This window comes from Melospiza georgiana, chromosome 8, assembly GCF_028018845.1.
Source record: "Melospiza georgiana isolate bMelGeo1 chromosome 8, bMelGeo1.pri, whole genome shotgun sequence".
In the NCBI taxonomy this organism is placed as follows: Eukaryota; Metazoa; Chordata; class Aves; order Passeriformes; family Passerellidae; genus Melospiza; species Melospiza georgiana.
Genome location: NC_080437.1, coordinates 6343479 through 6363264, shown reverse-complemented (window position 1 = coordinate 6363264; position 19786 = coordinate 6343479). Strand labels below are relative to the sequence as shown.

General features: G+C 43.3%; 1 protein-coding gene across 4 annotated transcripts in view; it reads left to right on the top strand.

Moving 5' to 3' along the window:
• PCDH15 (protocadherin related 15) overlaps positions 1-19786 on the top strand; it is a 638977-nt gene that overhangs the window by 523957 nt on the left and 95234 nt on the right. For all 4 annotated transcript variants that reach the window (XM_058028641.1, XM_058028640.1, XM_058028642.1 and 1 more), the window contains 2 exons: positions 6651-6779; positions 19204-19509. In XM_058028641.1, coding sequence (XP_057884624.1) covers positions 6651-6779; positions 19204-19509 — 435 coding nt within the window. The remainder of the gene's footprint in view (positions 1-6650; positions 6780-19203; positions 19510-19786) is intronic.

Here is a 19786-nt window from a genome sequence, read left to right as displayed (position 1 = left end):
AGAAATGTATCCCAGACTGCTTTGGAAGCTTTCTGTCTCAATATGATGACTGTCTTGTTCTCATAAAACCAGGGATGTTTTTCTCCATGGAACTAAGCAAGGCTCAAGTATCCGCAGCTCTGACAGCATCTTCCTTGGCCCAGGGAGACACATTAAAATGGATTTTTCTTCCCATCCTGGTGTCTCCAGGAGTTTGGAGAACAGCAGGACACCTCCCACATGAGCTTGTGGGTGCAGCAGCCCCAGCCTCACACTTGTGGGGAGCAGCATTTCCTCTGGATATGCCTTTCCCATAGTTCTGAATGTCCCAGAATCCTTAAAGTTGGAAAAGACCTCTGAGATCATCAAAGCCAACCATCAACCAGCTCCACCACTGCCATGTCCTCAAGTGCCACATCCACACGTGTCTTGAACACTTCCAGGCATGAGGACTCCACCACTTCACGAGAAGCTGTTCCAGTATTTCCCAATGCTTTTGGTGAAGATATTTTCTTTAATATCCAAGCTAAACATCCCCTGGCACAACTCCAGGTCATTTCCTCTCATACTGGAGAAGACATATCTCTGTTTCTTTTCCAGTTCCTGGATTCTTCATCATGGACCTCCTTCCTCCACAGCTGCCACCAGGGCAGGCCAGTGCTCTGTGCCTGCCCTAAAATCCTGGAATTTAGGATAGGATGCAATGTGATATTGTCTTTCCTTTCGATCCCTGATATTCTTTAGAGAAACCCCCATCATCATCATCAATGAAGTCTTTTGAGCTCATTTTTGCATTTGCAAAGTCTCTGGTCCCATACACCTGAATTTTTGGGGTTTTTTTAAGGTTTTTTGATTTTCTTGCCCGTTTTTCTATGTCATTGCTTTTTAAGGTTTTTGGATTTTTTTTTCTTGATCGTTTTTCTGTGTCATTACCAAAAGACCTTAGAGAGCTTTGACAAGAGTGCTGTGGCATGGAGTAATTGAGGTTTCTCTTTTCTAAGCCTCAAGGCTGATTTAACTGATTTAGGTGGTGTGGTGACAGTCATGGTGACACCACTTGACTTTGGGGGACTGCTAATTCCATCAAAATTAATCCAGAGCCACTTATGCCCTCACCCAGCACCTTGGCTTTCCATGGAATAGGGTGGCCTGGCTGCCACCTTTCCATTACTTTTCCCTGGAATGCTCCTGATGGTTTAAAATGCTCAGCTGTGCTTCCCAAATCATTGTTGTTCTGAGTTATGACCTGGAGCATTAACAGGCTCGTGGGTTTTCCCTGGAAAATGCGACCTGTCACCGTTAACAATCCGACACAACAAACAATTAAGGATGCATTAACTGAGCAGGCAGGAAAATGCTTTTATTTCCCAAGTAATGAGCTTTTAGTTGTGGATGGGCAAAGTGGCAGGTGAAGGAGAAACCACATCCCAAGCTCAATTTGTGTTCACAAATTGGGGTGTGTTTGGATGCAATTCCAAAGCAAGAATTCCTGTCTTCACCTTTCAGAGGGAGAAATTTGAAATAAATACATGTGGCTTTTGTCAGAAGAAAGATAATGCTATATATTTGTCAAGAATGTTCCTTAAATGTCCATGATTTTCTCTTCCTTTCCACAGGAAAATGAAGAGAAAATCATGGACATATTTTCTGTTCATATACTCATATTTTCTGTTCTCTTTTGTGATGTATGAGGTTTTCATTTTAGGAGCTTTCCCTTTGGGCTTTATTTTGGAGTTTTGACAGTTTTTCTCTTTGTCTGGTCTCCAGCTTATTGGGATTTTTTCTCATTAGTGTAATTATTGACAAGCTACAGAATTACACTTCCCTTCCCCTCAGGGTCTTCTCTCCAAAATGTCTTTGCAGTCCAGCTGGCAATTTCCTGTTTATAGATAGGAGAGGGTTGGGAGATACTTCTTTTAAACTTCTCATGGAAGGAAAGAAGGTCTGAAAATGGAATCATAGAATTGTTAATTCTGTCCCCACTCAGATATGGTTTTCTTGAGATGAATATCAATAAATCCTGATATGGAGATCAGCAGAATTATTTACCATTTCTTTTTTGATCAAATAAAGGCTTTGCCTCCATTTGTATTATTTGCAAACTGCTTATCTCTGAACTTGACAGGTTTGTCTAAGAGTTTGTCCAAATTAATAAACTTGCTCAACATCAGAGCCAAGAATGTTTCCTCTCCAAGGCATAGAATGCTCTCATCAATTCCCAACTTCAATTTAAATGACAGAATACAAATAAAATAAAAACAAAGTGGAATTTCCTTCAGATTTATCATCCATAACATTCATCAGGGCCTGGCATCCTTAGGACTTGTGCAGATGATGTAAATTTTACAATTATTGCTTAGGGAAGAATTATCTATGTAAGAAATATTTGAGAGCCCCTAAGAAAGATTTAAACTGCTGCTCTGGATCTTTTATTTATGTTCATTATAAAAGAGAAGTTAGCAGGGTTTCTCCAGTAATGAATAGGAAATGCCTGATATGAGGGTGAGATGGCTTTTTCCCTGGTTAAATTTCCAGGAGTAGCTTTAGGATTCCTTCCCAAACTGTGCTTGATGGTATTCTGTTGTAGAAAAGCCTCATTTTTAACCAGGCTAAGAAGTTTTCAAACTTTCCTGTGCTGGATTTGCGTGAAGAGTAGCCTTGGAAAACCGGTTGGGAATTAGGTGTATCTCATTATTTTAGGGAACCAATTTTTAAAGAATTTTAGGGGTATTTAAATATTTGTGAAGACCTTTTTATGTTGTTTCTGTGCCTCTTTTAGCATCCTCTACAAACCTCTGAGACTTTTTATAATTGTTTAGGAAATTTGTGGATTCATTTTCCAGGAAAGATGGAGAGAGACTCTTTACAAGGACCTGGACCCAGGGAATGGTTTCCCAGTGCCAGAGGGCAGGGCTGGACGGGATATTGGGAATTAGGAATTGTTCCCTGGCAGGGTGGGCAGGCCCTGGCACAGGGTGCCCAGAGCAGCTGTGGCTGCCCCTGGATCCCTGGCAGTGCCCAAGGCCAGGCTGGAGCAGCCTGGGACGGTGGAAGGTGTCCCTGCCATGGCAGGGGTGGCACTGGATGGGATTTAAGGATCCCTTCCAACATAAATTGTGATTCCATGATTTTTATGTGACCTCAAAGCCCCTCCAGTGCCACCCCTGCTATGAGCAGGGGCACCTTCCACTGTCCCAGGTTGCTCCCAATGTCCAGCCTGGCCTTGGGCACTGCCAGGGATCCAGGGGCAGCCACAGCTGCTCTGGGCACCCTATGCCAGGGTCTCCACATTTTTCCATATGTTCTGATCCAGTGCCAGGCTGAAAAGAGGCTCTGGTTTATCCCTGAACACAGGCAGTGATTATTTAGTCTGGGATTTTAGTGTCTGGTGACTTTTCCATGATTCCCAGCAGGGCTGATGAAGTTGTTCCCAACCCTGCTCTGTGCTGCAGTTCTGGAGAAGCCCCTGAAATTCACTCTGGTTGTCAAATAAGGGCTTTTTTCAGAACAGCACATCCATATGAGGTTGGAGCTTCAACAAATCTTTGGAGCCATCTAATGGGGATGTAAAAACGTTGGTTTTGGTCAATTATCTTTGATCCAGGCACTTTCTGCTGTTAATGAGAGAAGTGCTGCCCTCTAAGATACACAGGTGAGTCTCACTTCATGGTAAAGGTGGGCATTGCTGAGACATCAGTGAGATAACAAATGTTTCCTGTATTTGGGTGGAATAGGGAGATTTTGAAGTATTTTTCTCCGAGTCTGTTACTGATTTTAAGGAAGAGAGCCCAGGGGGTTGCTGCTAACCCAGAGTCTGCTTTGAATGCCCCTTGTGATTTCACCCACTGTTGGTCATTTGCTAAATTGTGATTATAAAAAAAAGGAAGATGATTTGAAATATTGGTCTTATTACAGTGATTTCTGAATTCATTCACATCTGATAATTTTCTAAGCTATGACTCATGTAAAAACAGGGTTTACTTGAAATGTTGGTCTTCTTACACAATCTTATTTTGACAAACACTTGCAAGTTTAGGGAGAGGAGCATTTGACAAAATTTCCTAAACTAATTCTAGTATTTGGCATCTCAATAAGGTGTAGTTTTTTTCCTTGAAAAATATTTCTTTGCAAAAATCTTGTCTTTTAAATTCAGAAGTCAAAATTTAAATATGACAAGTGGAGCACTGACCTGCATGTGTTGGCTGACAGGGAGGGTGCTTAAGATGAGTAAAGAATGACCAGGAATGTGAAAAATACTGAAAATCCTTAGGCAAGAGTTGGGAAAAAAAATCCCAAGCATTTCTTTTCCTTCCTCCGTTTTTCCTTATAAAATCCTCTCAAGGAGATAAAATGCTGCAGATGATCAACGACAGCCCATGAAAATTGTCTGGAATAAAAAGAAATCTTTTCCTAATGGGAATTTCTGCCTTAAGCCATTGTTATTTAACACCATGTTGCCTCAGTTTATTAAATGTGAGGGTGTTTATTTCCCTGAATTTCATGGAGCTGAGTTACCTTTGGAAAAGCTGATTTACATTCAGTGTGCATCACAGCAGAGCAAACATTCTGGAGTGGCTTTTGCCTGGACAAAAAGGCAGAAAGTTCATTTTCCTTTTAGAAATGGGATGTGGGAATGGCAGTTTCAGGAACAATTAGCAAATAACTGGGGCTCAGTAAACAGAAGGTCCCAGCCTGGTAGCACCTTGTGCTGTCTTGGTTCAAAATCCTCTGAATTTTTGAATTTTTTAAGTGGTGAGGAGTTATTTTATACAGATGTTGGGAGCTTTTGGGATGCTGAAAGCACATCAGCTGGATCTGGGAAGGGCTGATTCCAACACCAACAGAGCACCAGAAGATGCACGTCTCCATTCAGACTTTTTGATTGGGGTTTTGTTTGGTTTTGTTTTTTAATTTGTTTCTCTATTTTGCTGGTTTTGGGTTTTTGTTAAGGGAAGATGGTTGCAGGTTTCCCTATGAAGCCTGTGAGGTGCCACTTTCAAACAGGTTTGTTCTTCCTAAAGCAAAGGGATTTCTTCTGGGGTCACATCTGCACAGTGTAATTCCTGTGAGTGTCCTGTCATAAACATTTCATGGAATCATGGAATGTTGGAAAAAAACCTCCAAGGTCATCAAGTCCAACCTGTGACCAGGCACCACCTTGTAACTAAACCACGACTGCAAAGTGCCACATTGTCTAACTTTTTAAGCATTCCAGGCATGGGCACTCCAAACCTCCCCTTTTTAAACCTATCCCAAGGCCTGAGCACCCTTTGCATGCAGAAATTGCTGCTGCTGTCCCAGCTGAGCCTCCCCTGGCCCAGCCTGAGGCCCTTTCCCCTTGTCCTGTCCCTGTTCCCTGGCAGCACAGCCCGACCCCCCCTGGCTGTCCCCTCCTGGCAGGGAGTTGTGCAGAGCCACAAGGGCCCCCTGAGCCTCCTTTGCTCCAGGCTCAGCCCCTTGCCAGCTCCCTCAGCCCCTCCTGGGGCTCCAGACCCTGCCCTGGACATGCTCCAGGCCCCCCAAGAGGGCCCAAACTTCCCTCAGAGGAATTTGATGCAAAGCAGCAGAACATACAAAATTTAAGCTTTTAAGACACTGAGTTGGATTCATTGATTTAAAAATCAATATATTAAACACAATAATTTATTAAATACAACAGTGTGGGGTTTTAATCTGTAGCTCTCAGTCTATGGGAGCAGAGTAAAGGGATGTGACTCAAGTCCAGCACCTCTCCACCTTTTGGATTGGGAGAGAAAATTTCCATAGGTAGCACAGACATATTTTGTTGATGGTTTATGTAGGGGGAATAGAATATAGGTAAATAAAGGTAGTATAGAAAGTAATCTTACCCCCTAAAGAGTTGCAGCTGGGTTAATCATTAAGGATTAGGAGCACGCCTGACTTTAGCATGCCACAGCTGTAGCCAATAAGAAGAGTGTTATAAAAGAGTGGATTGGTTGGTTAAAAGGGGGACTGGAGTCAGTTGGCTGCTGTGAGGACAAGGAAGAGTTAGTGCTTAGAGGAGGTGCCCACGAGAAACATAAGGGTGGTACAAAACTTTGGCAATATGGAACCCTTGCAATATTATGACAATAGAACTCTTGCGATATAATGACAACAATTTTTTATTAAATACAGTTAATTCTGCTGTTCCCACCTCCTGGGATGTTAAAATTGGGTTGTTAAATAGAACATCAGGATGGGGTAGGGGGAGGATGATGCAGGAGGATGGTACAAGATGATTGTGCCATACAAGATGATATTATGAGATGATAGCTTAGTTAATCATCACTGTGGTGTAATTTTGATTGATAAATCACTAATTTTCTTTTCACATTCTGGCAAATTTTGGTATTTCCAGATTTTTCTCTCTACTCATAACAAATACTCCTTAAATCCTTAAAGTACTGTGTATAAAAACTAAAGTGTATAAAAACGAAAAGATAAGGGATATTTTTCATGCATCTCTAATGTATGAGTCAGTCTGGAGCTTGTTTTGTCTTCCAAAAATTCAAAATCAACTCTTGAAATGCTTCTCTTTTCACAAAAACGTGTTTAAAAAATTGATTCTCTGTTTACCTGTGATTCTGCTCGATATGTAACAGCAGGGTCCTCACCTGGGAAGCTGTAAAATAAAGAGAATTTCTACAAAATGTTCTTTTTCTGCCTAGACTTCGACTGCTACTGTCAATATAGTGGTGACAGATGTCAATGACAACGGACCAGTTTTTGACATGTTTCTCCCCAGAAACCTCTCTGTGCAGGAAGAGGAAGCCAATGCTTTTGTTGGTCAAGTAAGGGTAAGTCAATAAAATTGTGTATTTTATTATCCAAGTTGTCCAGATGATGAGGAAGGAGCACAAAATAATTTTGCCTCAGATAAAAACCCATCCAAATATCTTCAGCTGAAATGCAAACTCTCCATTTGTGGCTACAAAGTCACATTTGGGGGCTTTAAAATATTGAAATTGTTTTCTTCTCTGTGCTAAATACTGAAAACACTTTGTCACTTAGAAACAGCACATTAAAAAGCTTGTTTTTTAGGAAATTCCACTGTAAAAACTTGCTGGTAACAGATTTACAGGGTCAAAACAGTGTTGCCACATTTTAAAATTATTTGTTTTGAGATAGAATTCAAACGTGCTGAGCAAGTGACACCCGGGTGTAGGAAATTGTCACACCTAGAGGAAATTTTGAGGCCATTACGGGGAAAATCAGTTAAACTCTTGAGTGAAATAATTGCTGACCTGGTATAAAAATAGGGGTAAATGTAAATTTGAGGGTTTGAAATTGTAAAGTTTTATAACACATGGGGGTCTTCTGGATGAGGATTCAGTCTCTTGAAGAAAACATCACTTTTTTGGTAATGTTTGTTTTTCCTGACTCAAGGGAAAGAAGGAAACATTAATTAGAAGGGTTTTTAATCCAGAAGTTGAATATAATGTCTCATATCTGCTGCACTAAGGTTGGATCCAGCATGAACTGGATAAAGGTAAAAGAGGAATTGGGAAGCATTTTTCAGGAACTTAGGTGGAAAATGAGCCTTTTTTTTCCCAGCAGCAACCATATCAAAAGAAAATGGGAGCTCCTTAAGTAGAAGCTTCAGAAATCAGGACATTTTGGGTACCATGGGAACCCAAATACCCATAATAATCATGTTCCTTCACATCCTTATTTTATTTCATAAGAAATTAGAGCTAGTCTTGGACAAAGTTTGGATCCCTTGGTGCAATTAAGTCAGTTTTGAAAAATGGTTAAATTATTGCTCTGCTTTTTGTCATTGCCTTCCTGTGTGGTTGTTTTTCATTTTGCATCCTAAAAGGCACAGGTGGAACATTCCAAATCAGTCCCAAACATACTTCAAATCCATTTTGTGCTTTGCTGGGGCCCTCAAGGCTCAATCATCTTCTCAAACACGAGCCTGCCTCTATTTTTAGCTGTGACAGAACTGTAAAATACAACAAATAATTGCCACAAGAAGCTCCCTGGCTTCTAAATGAGTGCAATTTCTACGTTGTGTGGAAATGAAAATATTTATTGTGGTCTTGGGATAGTTTATTCCTACTTGGAGTGACAGAAACTGCTTCTGTCATTTCCTGTCCTATTTATCCCTGGATGGAGAAAGCTTTTTCTTTATAGCCTAAATATTGGGTGCATTTCTCCTCTTTCATGTTCACAACTGCAAATTGATGTAGGGATACCCATTGGAAATGTCATTCTGGGGTATAGAAAAGAGAAATTGGGGCATTTGGATTTTTTTTCTGGCTCCAGTGAGGTTATTGAAATAATGGTGATGAGAGTTTGGGTGTAGCTGTGTTGTTTGAGGATATTCCTTAAAAACTGAAATAGCTTTTGGTGTGTTGTGCTTCAGATAGTACCACAGTGGGTATGGGAGAGGTGTTAATGGGAATAAATTTTGTATTTAATGTGGATAAAATGTATATAAAGGGCTATTTTAGGTGGGAATAGCCTGGTGAAAGAAGAAATCCTTATAGTGCTGTGTGTTTTCCCTACCAAAAATTAGCCCACTGATTAACAAAGCTGCTTTTTACTCATTTCAAATAGAAGCCTAAAATCTGCCAGAGCAAGTAGTCAAACAGAGGATTTTAAATAAAAAGACAGATTTTGTGGTGTCCCTTTCCCTCTGGAATGCCACCTTCCCATTTTACCTGGGGAAAAAAAAAATAGCAAGAGATTTTTACCTTAAAATCCAAGATCTGTCCCTGCTGCTCACATGAGCAGAGAACCTGGTGAGGAAGGACATGGAAAAGGTGCTCAAGCACTTTGATCCCTCAGGATTTTTGACTCAGGAGGTTTGGTGTCAGGATTGGGTGACTGGGCTCATTGTTAGAGTGGTTTGGGTTGGGAGGGATCTTCACTCTCATCCCATTCCAGCCCTGCCATGGGCAGAGAAACCTTCCACCATCCCAGCTTGCTCTGAGCCCTGTCCAGGCTGGCCCTGGACACTTCCAGGAACGGGGATTTTAAGTAATTTGGGATATAAATCAATCTGAACACTCCCAGGAATAATTCCTGCCACAGCCCAGAGATTCTCATGCTCTGCTATGTTTGCAGTGGGAAAGTTGGACTTTCAAATGGATTCCCACAAGTACGTTGATAATATTTGGGGCTGGTTTCCCAAGGAGATGTAGCAGGAAGGCAGGGAGAGGTTTCATGTGGGAGAGGGACAGTTTGGTGTTGTATTTTCTGGGAAATGTCCTGACAAAGGCAGGAATGATGCATCTGCCTCCATGTTCTCAGAAGGCTAATTTATTACTTTATAATACTATATTATAATAAAGAATACTATATTAAACTATACTAAAGAATACAGAAAGGATACAGACAGAAGGTTAAAAAGATAATAATGAAAACTCATGATTCTTTCCAGAGTCTTGGCACAGTTTGGCCCTGATTGGCCAAAGAGTCAAAACAATTCACACCAGAATCCAATGACACAATCACCTGTGGGTAAACAATCTCCAAACACATTCCACATGTGAGCACAACACAGGAGAAGCAAATGAGATAAGAATTGTTTTCCTTTTTCTCTGAGGCTTCACAGCTTCCCAGGAGAAAAATCCTGGGCGAAGGGATTTTATCAGAGAATGTGAATGCCACACTTGGAGCATTTATTCCATGCAGGCAGAGAATATCCACCCTTGGAAGTGCTCTCCCTCTCTGGCTGCTCTGCTGCCAGCTGGAGCTGCAGGAGGCCCTGGCACAGGAGTGCTGCCCGTGGGCACTCCAGGAGCCTCCTGAAGATGAAAAGAACAAAAGCCAGACAGGATAATGCTGCCAGCGTGTTTCCAATCCTTTTATTTCACACTGTGTTCTCTAAATTGGGGCAGTCAGAGGTGGGTTGGATTCCCTGCTGCTGCTTCCCCTCTGATCCTCGGCATCCCCCAGCAAGGCAGGAGCACAGCTGCTGCTGGGTGCAAGTTCCACAAAGGGCACCCAGGAATCCAAAAAGCTCCAGCTGGGAACTCCACAGTGAAATTCAGACACTTTCTTGTGGTCTAAGCCAGCTGGAGATGGGGCATCAGGATGTTCTGCATTGTGCACTGCACTTTAATCAATCCCAGGGGCATGGGAGGTAAAAAAGATGGAATGACACTTAGGAAAGGGATCAATATATTGATCTGCAAGCATGTTCACAGCCTTGGGCAGGGGGGAGACAGTCCCCAGCAGTTTGTTGCAGACTCTAAAAAAGCAGCCTGGGGTTAAATAAAAAGCTGTTGAGCTGATGGGGCCCTGGAGAGGAAAGGCATCCCTTGACAGAAGTTTTTATTCATTTGGGGTTATATTTATATCCAGATTCTTTCACCCAAGCCCATAGTTCATTTATTCTTGGATATTTTGGTGTCATTGATCAGCACTGTGTGAAAACTCCAGCATGAATGTGTTGCTATCAAAGAGAAATAGGGAAGGAAATGAGATGGAAAATAGGGATAAGAATTATGTGCTCAAGTATCTCTGGCCCTTGGAGCTTCCCTAAAATGGAAACAGAATAAATTAATTCCAGTAATGAGAACAGTTTGCAGGGTGTGTGATACCTCTGTCACCTGTTTGGTTTTAAGTTACAAAATAAATGCTTTAAGAAAGTTGGTTTTTAGGCTGGACCTATTCTTCCTCCTGGAAAAGTTTGGGAGAATTTATTTGGTTGTACTGTACTAGCCCTCCTGAATGCTGATGAAATGTAATTAGCTCCCAACAAAGCTTTCTGTCCGTGGATATCAGTGAATTCTTACAGGCTCCTGTTTTTATGTAATAAATTCATAAGGTGATAAACTCTGGATCTAAAGCCCAATTTAAAATTTCACGGCTGTTGGGTAAAGCTTGTTGTGTTGGACTAAATGACCTCTGGAGATCTCCCACAAGCAGCTCCTCCTGTGTTTCTACAAGCAGGAAAAACTCCTTGAAATGCTGGTGAGGAATTATTGCCCATGCACATGGCATTGTTGGGATGAGATGAGCTTTAAGATCCTTTCCATCCCAAAGCATCTGTGATTCTATGATTTTATTACATTACAGTGTCTTGTGGAAAAGTCTAGAAAGGAATCGGAGTTTTCCTAAATCCCCACTGCCTTGTTTTTGGTGTGAAGGGTGTGATTTCCTAAAACCTGCCCTGCAGATTACACATTGTGTTAAAGATACAGGCTCCTGACATTAAATTCCCAAATTTTCTGGATTTTAAGACAACCTGAAGGAAAATTAGAGGTGGAGGAAAAAAGGAGAAGACCAGGAAAAAAAAGGAGGTTTATTGGCAGAGAGGACAATCCAGGAGGAAAAGGAATTAAAATTAGAGGTGGAAGAGATAGGAAAAATCCAGGAAAAAAAGGGGATTTAATGGCAGGAGAGGACCATCCAGAAAGAAAAGGACTTAAGCCTTTGGGAAAGAGTAAAATCACAGGCTCTGAAGTAAATCTCAAATACCCAGAGTAAGTCCAAGACTCCTGCTCACTGCATGACCCAGTGGCTAACAATGCAGCTTGAATTCATCTCATAGGTGTAAAACCAACAGGAGCAGCTGGGATTTGAGTCAGAATCCATAAAAAAGCAAATCTGACCCCAAAATCAGAGAATCAGAATGTGGCAGGTGAACTCCAAGCAGAGCAAGTTCAGACTTCATTTCTTGTAAGTGGTTGGATGATCACAAGATCATTGGGAGGGAGCCTTGGTGATATTCAGGAATTTGTTTATTAAGGAATTTGTCCCCAGGGAGGATAGAAAGGACTTTAATAACGCTTTCAGCACTGTCTCTCTCAAAATCCTCATGGAGATGTTGGTCACAAAAGAAATTCATGTGCTTCTGGCTGGATTTTCAAGTTTGTTAACTGGCAAATTCCCCTTACAAGATTGGTGTCTCAAGTCCAGAGTTGTGGCATCAGGAGAAAGAGGTGGGGTTATAAATTTGGGCTGTTTATTTCCATTCCAAACCACCAGTGCTGGGCAGAATTACCTCTTCCTGCTGGCTCCAGGGAATTCCTGAAGGATATTTGGCAGCAATGGCTGCAGCCACAGTTCCTCATCTTTTTCCACTGTTCCTTGAACTTAGATCAGCTTGGGCACACATCAAAGAAGTCAAAAAAGTTCCTTGCCACCCATAACGTGGCCTCTGAAGGAAAAGGGATTTCAAAAGCTGTACTCTTGTCTTCTTTGCCCTCCAGATAATATTTGTGCTTTAGTGCAGTGGAAATATTGATATTTGTTATCAGCATGTTCATGGCAGTTGATTGTTGAGAGTCCAAGGATTTTCCATGAAAGGAATTCTTGGTTTTGCCTGCTGACACTTTACATTTTGGGATACCTTTAAGCCCTGTTATCTCTTTCAGCTTGATGCCAAACTAAATCTTCTGAATCAGTGATTTCATGTCTCTGGTTCATGCCCTTTTAGGATTTTGATGCCTGATTCCCATCCCTGGCAGTGCCCAAGACCAGGTTGGATGGGGCTTGGTGCAGCCTGGGACAGTGGAAGGAATCCATGACATGGCAGGGGTGGCATTGGATGGGCTTTAAATTTGCTTCCAACTCAAAGTCAAGAGAAATTCCAAATAATAACTTAAGGGAAATGTTTGGGAGCCCAGATAAATGAGCAGAGTTTAAACAGTATATCCCATCTGTGATTTACAAAGTTTTTGTTTTGAGAGGGCTTTTTGGTGTTTTATTTTTTTCTAGTGTGCAAATGCATTGGTTTAATCCCTTGATCATATCATTGCCAAACAACACACTCATCAAAACCCCAAATTTTTAATCATCCTTCAAGAACATCCAAGTCTCCAAGGTTAGGGTTTTGTTGTGTGCCAGCCTGAAGAAAGCTGGGCTGGTTGAAGCTATGAAGCATTAAAATGTGATTAACTCATGTAGGAAGTTCACCAGCCCATCCAGTGATAGGTTTGCAGCCACGAGCTTTTGGATTTTCATTTATTTTCATTTATATTTGCTCTTAGGGTTTAACTGCTCTTAATGTGCAGTTTTGTTTGGAAGCACATATCATTGGTTTTGGAATTAACCCTCCAGGTGCACTGGAATTGGCAGAGACCATGGAAGTAATCATCCAGGGTTCTTCTGGCTTGTGGAATGCCTAAAAATAGGGCAATGTTTGAAAAATTATGCCAGTGTTTGAAAATTTAGAGGGTATTTCCTTTATTCTGCTGTGAGTTGAGTGAAGGATAAGCTGCCATGACCTGGGAATTCAGTAGGATGCAGAAGTTCATAAAACCTGCAGGATTTTTCCAAAGGATGTGTGTGCACTTGGGTGTCACAGAAGTAGAATTTGCCTTGAAATAGCAAGACAGCCAAAATTGAAGAATTGCAGAATGGTTTGGGTGGGAAGGGACCTCAAAGCCCATCCAGTGCCACCCCTGCCATGGGCAGAGACACCTTCCACTGTCCCAGGCTGCTCCAAGCCCCAATGTCCAGCCTGGCCTTGGGCCTTTCCTCCCAGCAGAGCTGCTCCATCCATCCATAGAAAATTTAAAAAATTAAAGACTGTGTAAAATCTGGCAAGAAGCAGCAAAAGAGAGGAAAAGCCTTTCTGAACTTTAGGGAAGAAGGAAAAGTCCTTTTATGGATGACTGATGTTGTTCCCTCCTTAAAATACTTACAGATATTTGGTTTATGACAAAGAGGTCAGGCACATTTCAGATATTTGTGGCCTCTGACTGCATCTGGGAGATGTTAATTTTGTCCTGTGGGCACAAACTGTAATCTCCCTGCAAAACAAGTCCAAAATCCAATCTAACACTCCCACCCACACTTGATTTGCTGTTTGGAACAAATGAGGGGCTTGGGAATACTTCCAAGCCAGAGTAATAAACCCATTAAACCCTCAATAATAAACCTATTAAACCCCTAGTATAAAAGAATCATGTTATCTGCCACGAGAACTATAATTCTCACCAACAGCATCACTTGGATCCTCCAGCACAATTCCTGCCTTGAGCTGTGGAATACTGGGGGAGCTGTCCAAAATCAGGAGTTTGCTTGGCTTGGCTGGGGACTGTGGGGAACTTTTGCTCCTGAAGAAGGGAAATTTAAACTGAAGGAAGCTGGTTTTGTGACAGAGTGGTCCCTAAGAAATGTTTCAGCCTTCAGGAAAGGGGGGTATCAGAAATAGTAAATTGCTCAAGTGAGACTTTTTGGTTCCTGTTTCTTAGATTTGAAGTGAAGTTCCCCAAGCCTATGAAATGCCTTTTTCACCTAATCGAAGAAAAAACTTCTGAGCTCATTTCCTTTTTAAAAAGACAAAAGATGATTTTGTAATTCCACCAACAAAAATCACATTCCTACAGATACTCACCATACTTGTCTCTGATTTGGAGTAGTAACCAAGTAGTAACCTTGTTTTGATGTTTTCCAGCTCCAAAGTTTCAGGCACAAATCCTCAATTAACCTGCCTAAATCCTGTCACCATCATGAGCCAGAGTTGAGGGTACAATAAGAGTTTTTTTTGCAATGGGTGATAACGATATAATGAATATTGTTGACATTCAAGCCCTTGTCATTATATTTCAGAATTAATGATCCCTCAGAGGTATCTTAGTCATTCCCATCTCCCAGGACTGTGTTTTCCTGCTGTTTGAGATGGAGGGAGATGATTTGTTACTCTGGAGCACTGTTGGTTCATATTCCTGAGGGTTTGCTGGTGATGTGGATGCAAAGCTGGTAACACAAATCTGAATTTACCACATCAGGTAAAGGCTGTCACCTTGTAGGTGATGGCATCTCTAATAAATGTGGGATGGATTTTCCGGGAAATAAAGTAGGGTGTAATTTATATTCCTAGGTTTCCATGTTTGTTTTATGCAGTACTTAAATGAATTAGAGATAGAAATAAGAGTCATCCTGGAGATCTGAGGAGTCACCACAATATCAGCAGTAGTTGCTCTGTCTCTTTGCATGGACACATTTTTCCTGACTCTGGATAAACAGCAGGAGATGTGTCCTGGGCTCATTCCTGAGAGGGAATGCTCCCCCTCTCTTCTGCTCAGATGAGAGCCCACCTGCAATTCTGTGCACAGTTCTGGTGCCTCCAGAATAAGAAGGACATGGAATTGTTAAAGCAGGTCAATAGGAGGTCATGGAGATGCTGAGGGGTCTGGAGCACCTTCCCTGTGGAGCCAGGCTGGGAATGCTCAGCCTGGAGAAGGGAAGGGTCTGTGGAGACCTCAGAGCTCCTTCCAGGGCCTGAAGGGACACAGGGGAGCTGGAGAGGGACCCTGCAACAGGAACTGGAGGGACAGGACACAGGGAATGGGTTCCCAGTGCCAGAGGGCAGGGCTGGATGGGATATTGGGAATGAGGAATTGTTCCCTGGCAGGGTGGTCAGCCCTGGCACAGGGTGCCCAGAGCAGCTGTGGCTGCCCCTGGATCCCTGGCAGTGCCCAAGGCCAGGTTGGACTTTGGGGCTTGGAGCAGCCTGGGACAGTGGAAGGTGTCCCTGCCCATGGCGGGGTGGCACTGGATGGGATTTAATGTCCTTCCAGGATTTAATGTCCTTCCAGCCCAAACCAGTCTGGGATTCTGTGATTCAGTGAGATGGACAAGGTATAAATGGGCCAGCATTTGAGATGCAATGACACTATGGCCCTGTCTAGGCATCTCTTCTATTCCTTTTGTAGTTTACCTCTTTTTGTTAGTTTTCTCCTGTTGTTTGCGGATTTTTTTATTCTGGTTTGGGTTTTTTTTGGTCTCAGTTTCTGTGGTGCCTATGTCCCCAATGGCCTTTGAGGGCTGTGTTGCCTCCTGCAATCACAGCTGCTGCTTCTGCTACCTCCTGTCAGGTAGGAGCAGCCTCTGCAAGGCTGTGCAGAGCCTTCTGCATGGAAATACATCTGCAGCTCTATTGGAATAAGGCTCCCAATATTACCAGTTAGGTTGTGCCTGGGCCAGTCTGACCCTCGCTGCTGGGCCAAAGGCAGCAACTGCGGTGTTTCACTGCAGAGATACCTTGGCTTGCTGGTGGTTGCAGCTGGGCACTGAACAAGTCCAGGCTTGTTAGGAACCCCATTTGCCTCAGGAGGAATGGCTTCAGGCGATGGTGAAGAGAAAAAGGAGAGGATTCTGCTGGAGGGTTTAATGTCCAGAGGTTTATTCCATGGTTACAGAGGTCTGAACGTGAGCAGCTGCTCCAACAGAACCAAGGCCGCATGCTCTGATCACCTTTTTAAGCTCAGGGACAGGGGGAGGGGAGGTACAGGTGAGCCACCAACCAGGTGAGAGGGGCAGGGTCTCAGGGGAAGATGACACCCAGACAGGCCAATGACCCCCAGGCCTGAGGGGCATCCTTTGAACTCAACTAACCACACTACGCCTTGCTGGAATGTTAAGCCTGATTGACAGGACTCACTCAGCATGGGGGCAAGGGGGAAGGGAGAGAGGTTTAGGCACACCTGGGGAAATGACCTGGAAGGCCAAAATGGGACATTACAGCACACCACAACACAGCTCCTTTTAGGGACTGCTGTCAACTGGTGGCCCTTTACCTACCAAAACTTCAGGACTCTCACCATATTTTTGTGCAAGTCACTGGGGCTGAGTTGTGGTGGAAAGCCTTGGGGATCACAGGAATGTGTTCTCACCTCTTCTTAGTCCTGCTGTTTTCTCCTTGGCTTTGGGACTTTGTTTAGGATTCAGGTGATACAGGAATGAACTGTTTCCTGGCTTCCCCTCACTTCTGTACCTGTTCATTCAGGGAATTCAGCCCAGTGTTGGTAATGACCAAATGTAGATAAATTTATTGGGATGTCACTGGTTCCTGTTGTCAGGGTTGGGATAAATTCGACCAGGGCTGGTTTTTTTTGAAGCAGAACTTCCTGGAATGTCCCCATCTTCCACACCTCCTGTTCTTTCAGTTCCTGGCAAGTCTTGTACTAGAAGTACCACCAAGCCTTGTTTGTGACAGATCTAGGGGTGGAATTTGGGGTTAAAATTGTCCATTTTTGTACAAAGTGATGACTGGAAAGAGGGACAGAGAGTGTCCACACCAACACCAAATCTTTGTCCAAGAGGCTGCTTCCCACAGGCTCTGGGAAATTATTTCCATGTGGGAACAGTTGTGCACCCTTGAGACAGGATTCTTTTAGGAAACAGATTAAACTCTTTTTCTTTCTTATCCATAGAGAGAACATCATCTCTTTTCAAGTTTAGAGTGATAAAAATGTTAATTCTTCACCAGTGTTTTGGTGGTATAATCCCAATTAGATAATTGGATTATATTGAATTATCCATTTCTCCATGGAAAGGGTGCTCAGGCCTTGGCAGGGGCTGCCCGGGGAGCTTTGCAGTGCCCATCCCTGCAGGTGTCCCAGGAAGGGCTGGAGGTGGCACTCAGTGCTCTGGGCTGGGCACAAGGTGGGCACTGGGCACAGCTGGGACTCCAGGGGCTGGCAGGGATTTTCCAGCCTCAGTGATTCTGAAATTCTGTGAGCCAAATCAGTCCTGCAGAATGTGGCAAAGGTGTTTCTGCCTAAGGATGTGCGCAAATGGGTTCACAACATTCACAGTCATGTTTTATGGAACCCAGTTGCAAAGCCTGCCACATATTTGAAAGTAATTTTAATTTCCTTTCCTGAACAAGAAGTTTATCTGTTCTAAAACGTGCTTCCAAACTAACCTGATGCACAACTGTTGTCTCATGAGAATTTTTTTGTCACGGTTTCCAATTATAGGCGTATTTCTGATTACTCTTGGAGACTCCTATGGGGCTTTTCGGTTTGTTTGTTTGTTTGGGTTTTTTTAGATCTGTTATTTCTACAGAGGAAATGGAATTGATTGGAAATTAAGCAAATCCAGCTGACAGATGTGGATTAGAAGGATGCTATGTACCAATGGACCAGTCAGAATGAAGTTGTAGCAAACCCTCCTTAGCACGTGGGCACGATGCAGGGAAGAAACACAGTGATTGTTTTCCTTATTAGCAATTTTAATTAACTTTTAATTGATTTCTAGCACGATAAATGGTTTCATTACCAAGCTTTACAATGAACACCATCACCGGAATTAAGCATTCCCGGTGACTGTTCTGAAAACAAAATGTGCAAATCTCTTATGATCTTCACAGATGTCATTCATAAAGGCAAATAAATGAGAATAGAGTAGGGCAGAGTGCCCTTTGTATAATTTACATAACCTTGTTCATCACACCCTAATTTAATTAAGAGGAGGCAAAATAACAGGTCAGCATTTCAACCTGAGAGCTTTATGAAAACCTATTAATTTTGTCCATCCCTATAATTATGTGATAACAAGAATTATTTGGCTGACACTGAAATCTGAGGCTTGCTGCAGTGTATGAGAACAAAGATGCCAACTAAAGAAATCGAGGTGGTTTTCTATGGCAATCATCAGCCTGTTCTGAGCACAGAAGAATAAGGATAAAATGTTTGGGTTTGGAGAACAGGAACAGGAGCAAAATAGAAATTTAAGTAGTTCTTCAGAGAGTAGCAATGAAAATATCACTGAGTGTGACAAATGTGTTAAGTGGGAAGAAAATTTCTAACTCACGTGTCCCTTCTGTCTGTCTGCATCCATCCTTCATCTAAATTCATATTCCACAAGGATTTGGGCAGCAATGAAACACTGCTTCAGTGTTAAATAAAAATTCCTCTCAGACACCACCCAGTCCTGAGGATCCTTCAGCATTAGAATTATCTGAGGGCTTGGCTTCACAAACATCAAATTCATCCTCTGTTGAAGTTCAGAGAAACATAGGATAGAATCCCAGAATTATTTAGGATAGGAAAACTTCCAGGATTGAGTCCAGCCTGTGGCTGATCCCTGCCCAGAGCACTGAGTGCCACCTCCAGCCCTGCCTGGGACACCTGCAGGGCTGGGCACTGCAAAGCTCCCTGGGCAGCCCCTGCCAAGGCCTGAGCACCCTTTGCATGCAGAAATTGCTGCTGCTGTCCCAGCTGAGCCTCTCCTGACACAACTCCAGGCTGTGTCCCCTTGTCCTGTCAAAAGTTTCCCAGGCTGGGCAGCTAAATGTGCCTTTTCTCCTCAAGGGCTCCAGTTAGCCCAGCTTCTGTCATTGGGAATGGAGCCATTTGTTTCTGTGACATGTTTTATCTTCAGTCACAGCTCAGACAGAGGCAGGCTGCCCCAGACAACACAGGTTTGGCAGAATCATTCCGTGCCTCACCTGGTTTCTGTCCTGTGGGCATCTCCCTCGGAGGCTTGCAATTCATGCATTAACCCATGGTTTTCCTGCTGTCTCTTCAGGCTACAGATGCAGATGCTGGGGTTAATGGGCAGGTCCACTACAGCCTGGCCAACTTCAAGAATCTGTTCAGGATCACGTCCAACGGCAGCATTTACACGGCAGTGAAGCTGAACAGGGAGGTGAGGGATCACTACGAGCTCATCGTGGAGGCGACCGACGGCGCCGTGGACCCGCGGCGCTCCACGATCACCTTGGCCATCAAGGTGCTGGACATCGATGACAACAGCCCTGTGTTCACCAACGCCTCCTACACTGTCTGTGTGCCAGAGAATCTCCCACCAGGAACTGTCTTCCTGCAGCTGGAGGTGAGGAGGGGGTGAGTGAAGGTGGCGCGTGGTTGTTCTGTGATATTCAGGGTTCTTGTTTAACTCGGCAGTGAGACTGCAGTAAAATATCGTGAGCTGGAGCATGGGGATATGTTTTTTTTGCCCAGAGCAGCTGTGGCTGCTCCTGGATCCCTGGAAGTGTCCAAAGCCAGGTTGGATGAAGCTTGGAGCAGCCTCAGATAGTGGAAGCTGTCCCTTGCCAGTGGCAGGGGTGGCACTGGTTGGGATTTGGTGTCCCTTTCAACCCAAACCCTTC